Source organism: Telmatherina bonti (assembly GCF_933228915.1).
Source record: "Telmatherina bonti genome assembly, chromosome: 7".
Classification (NCBI taxonomy): Eukaryota; Metazoa; Chordata; class Actinopteri; order Atheriniformes; family Telmatherinidae; genus Telmatherina; species Telmatherina bonti.
This window is the reverse complement of record NC_136625.1, coordinates 6,338,083-6,342,507: the sequence shown is the minus strand read 5'-3', so window position 1 is coordinate 6,342,507 and position 4,425 is coordinate 6,338,083. Positions and strand designations below refer to the sequence as shown.

The 4,425-nt window shown below is 43.1% G+C and overlaps 1 protein-coding gene across 1 annotated transcript; it reads right to left on the bottom strand.

Annotated features, from left to right (window-relative positions):
• Positions 1 to 1,033: 1,033 nt before the first annotated feature.
• On the bottom strand, positions 1,034 to 2,325 carry LOC306758601 (E3 ubiquitin-protein ligase TRIM21-like; the record flags this gene model as incomplete). Its single annotated transcript, XM_079243929.1, is given in 2 exon segments — positions 1,034 to 2,055; positions 2,058 to 2,325. Coding segments are annotated over 2 exon segments (1,290 nt in total).
• Positions 2,326 to 4,425: the final 2,100 nt, after the last annotated feature.

Here is a 4,425-nt window from a genome sequence, read left to right as displayed (position 1 = left end):
CCTTTTTAGATGCAGTTCACTTGCATTGCAAAAACAGCAGTTTCTATCAGCAACATTGCTTCAGGTTTGATGGATCCGTTTGTGCTAAAACAATATATTTACATTTTATCTCTTAACGTCCTTTGTTGCATATTACTAGACCTACTGACTGGATGCAGACGCACTATGTTGCACATTACACAACACAACCCTCAATGTGCACCATTAGTAAATCAGTTTGTACTTTTTTTCTGCATTGCAGTGTGTTTGCACACATTTTAGTGCACACAAACCTTTAGTGGATGCAGCCGTAAGAGTTCAACTGTATGAATGACCCCACTGTGATTTTATTAAGTAGAATATTTAGCGTAGTGGGTGGGGGTGGGTGTCATCTGTGAATGGTATTACTACAAGTCAGCTCAGAACCTATTTTACCATCTTGACATAAAAAAGCAGTTTACAACACTTTTCTATCCTAAAAAAAGATTCATTAGAACTACATACAACATATTTATTGCACTGAAACTCACAAATTACAGAAATAACTGCACATTTACTTACAAATGTTTTATTTAAAACAAAAGTGTTGCAGGCGCGACGCCCCCTAGTGGCGCGAGGCCCTGTGCTAATATGGCTCCGCCCCTGCTGTGTGATCTCCAAAAAGAAGTATGAATCAGCTCTGATAACAGGAGCATTCAAGGGACAAGAAACAAACTGCTTTTGAAGCTTTGGAACTTCACTGAAACCTGTACCAAGCATCAGGACAGTAACTGGAATGTGGTGTAGGAGTCGGACGTGCCCAGTAGTCCCATCATCTGTCTGTTACATTAGTAATGCTATTGGTCAAAACATCCAGCAGAAACCATAAAAAGTTCAGAATCCACCTCAGAGTTCTGGACACAGTGGCGGAGATCAATATAGTGTCCATTCTCAGAGGTGTTCCACCATTTTCAACCTCATCAGTCCACAAGTAGAAGTTCACCTGCAGAAACATTCAGACTGAAACTGCTGAAGAAACAGGTTCACTGTTCATGGAGCTTCTCTAGAAAATCCATCAGACTGATTGACTGACAGGACAGATGATCAGAGGAGATGAGTTTTTACCACCATAATTAGGAGATGGACTGAAGTACGGGTAGAGTTTCTCAGTGAAGCAGCAGCCAGTAAAGGAGAAGATCAGAGCTGCAGCATCGACATCATAAAAGGAGACCAGACCCTCCTCATAATCCACAAACACCCCCACCTTCTCAGGACCAGACTGAAGATGTAGATGGACTGCATGAGAAGCATTAGCATCATACTTATTTCCATTTCTCAGCCAGATAGTCCAGAAACCATCCTGAGGGCTCAGTATGATGTTTCCCTTCCTGGTGACGGACTCTCTGGCGACTCCTAAATCCCAGTCAGTTTTTCCTTTAACCTGAACCTCAAAGTAAAATCTGCCTGAAGAGAAACTCTGACATCCTAAAACACAACAACAGTGAGAAAATCTCTCTGGATTATCTGGAAGATTCTTCTTCACATCACTGTGATAAACTTGTTTTCCATCAGCAGACAGGATGAGGTGAGGATGTGCTGTATCAGGATCCAGAGTCACGTCCACTGCATCCTGCTGGACCTTCTTCAGCTTAAACATCTTCATCTGTTTCCTGAGTGTCTCCTCCAGCTGAGACACAGCTCTCACCACAGTCCCCTCATACGATGCTGGATGGACTCGGACCTCCGTCCAGTCCTTGGTGGGTGGAGCAGCGTTCAGGGAGCAGAAGCTTTGCAGGAGGTGGAGGTGGTCTTCAGAGAGCGAGAGCTGCTTCAGCTCAGAGCTCCTCTTCATCAGCTCAGAGATTTCCTGTTCCAGATCTTTGATGAAGTCTTCAGCCTGTTTCTCTGCAGCTTTCTGCTTGTCTTGGATCTCCTCTAGGAGCTCCTCCAGGCCTCTCTGAACAGACTCCATCAGAGCAGTGAAGACCTGAACACCTTCTGCTGTCTCTCTGTCTGCAGCATCTTTACTGATCTTCATCGACTCTTTGAGCTCCTGAATCTTCAGTCGTCTCTTCTGGATCATCAGCTGAACTTCAGCTCTGAGCTGCTGCTGGCTTCCTGCTGAGCTTCATGTCTGAACTGATCAACCATCTCTCTGATGAAGGTGTTGACCTTCAGTTGAGGTCTGGTAGAAAAAGTGTCTTTACACAAAGGACACTTATACAGAACCTTATCTTCCCAGTAGTGAGTGATACAGTTGTTGCAGAAGTTGTGTCCACATGGTGTGGAGACTGGATCGGTGAAGACCTCCAGACATATGGAGCACAGAAACTGGTCCTCAGATCTCTGGTTGCTGCCAGCAGACATGTCTGACCTCTGAGGAGTCAGAAAAAACATTTAAACAGACATATAGTCGTCCTGAAGTTTCACCATGACTGAGAGGAGTGAAACTTCCTGTTTAGCTGAAACTCTCTGTTTGGACTAAATGCTGCTTGTGAAACACAGTAAACATGATCAGCTGTTCTCACCTGTATTTCAGTCCCTTCTTGAGTAAAAACAGATGAACTGGCTTCAATTTCCTTCAGAAACAAAGTGATTTGCTTCGACTGCAGCTGATCTCACAAGCTTTATCTTTGATTTCTGGGAACTGTCTGAACTTGTTTTCAGGACGACTCCAACTCTTATTGCACGCTTGCAAGATTTGTTTTTGTTCAGAAATTATGTTTGCAGATGAATCAGAATGAAGTTGGAACTTTGTCTCTGGTGGTTTTCAGGGTTCTAATAAATTCATAGTTGATATCATGGTCTGAGTTTTTGTGGTGTTTCAGTGTGTGTGTGTTCTGTGGGCCTTTCCTTTAGTTTTAGTATTGTTATCTGTGTTTCTTGTTTTGTTTACTGGTTCTTGCTTCCACACACTGAGCTAATTTTTTTCCCATTGTTACCCGTTTTTGCCTCCAGATGTCTCCAGTTACTTTTATGTTCTTTCCAGATCTGCGTTTCCATCTGTGCCTTGCTGCTCATTATGCATCTGCATTTTTTCAGTCATGTGATGTCATCTAAGCTTCTGCAGAAGCACTCAGTGGGAACAAGGTAGAAGCTGGAAGAAACTTTCCTGTGGTGTCTATTATAGTTAATATTGGTAATTCTGCAGCAGCAGATTATCAGGTTCATCTGTCCATCCATGCATGCTCCTCTAGTGTAGGTGTAAGTGGTTCCACCAGCATGCAGATGATCTGGTCCTTCCTTCTATTTTAGTTATATTCTAGTTTTTAATGGTTTGGAGGAAAAAATTAGTCTCTGCTGGAAATAATTCAATTGAACAGGAAGATTGTAGCTGGTAAATATGGACATTTCCTTATGAAAATGAAATAAATGGTTTATAGTTACTTTTCTTCTCCCCTCACAGCCGGGCTCTTTGTGCCTGTGGCCCTGGTGGACGTGCTGAGTCACCTCTAAACAAACAACAAAGCCACAGAGCACTGCAGCAGTGCGCTCATTTGTACATCAGGCTTTGGGTTTTAAAGTGGATCACATAACACGTCTCGTTTCAAATATGTTCAAACAACAAATTCATGAATGGATGCACATGAAGCTGCACGTAGACATGAAGTTCTGCTGGTTTAATCTGTGTTCCTTATCTTAAGATGATCAGAAGGACTGATGCTCTGCCTTGTCATGCAACTCGTCCTGTGAACTGACAGAGAAACCCTGCATGTGGTTGTGAAGAAAGAGGATTATGTTGAGTTCAGATCCAACATGGACTGGACTCGGCTGATTCCAGGAATGTTGCTGGGAGATGATTATCCAGACATCTGATCTCATTCATGTAGTTTTTATCATAAATGTCTGAAGATAAATGGGTCTACAGCTGAAGGGGTCCACAAATTATGTGGTTTGGTTTGCCTGTATGAGACAGTTTTTCATGGAAACATACAAAACAGCAAACCCGAGTGTACCAACCTGCTCAGTGGAAACGGAGCTTTAAGGTCCATTCATGCTCCCTTGTGTCCTTTATGTTGGCATGGCTAACACATCCAGTGGAGGTCAGTAAAATTCAGAGTTCTCCTTCATGTTCTGATGTCAGTTTCAGGAAACGGCCGAGGATGTCATAATAATGTTGTTGCTTCTCTTTTGGCTTGTCCCTCTGTAGGGTCGCCACAACAAACCATAACTTGGGTGAATTTGCACGTTTTATGCCAGATAGCCTTCCTGATGCAACCTTATGCATTTATCCGGGCTTGGGACCGGCCCTCAGAGAACGATTCCCCTCGGGGTTGCAGCTGCGTAGGGGAGCAGGACTTGAACAGTCGACTGTCAGATCATAAGATAAGCAGCTCTATAACCAGAGACACTGCTGCCCTAGGAGATCATGATAATGTACATTTACAAAAAAAAAAAAAGAAAAAAAAAAAGACATACGAAGAGGCAGATGTGTTTTAAAGGCAACTGAGATCAGGTCATCTCAGC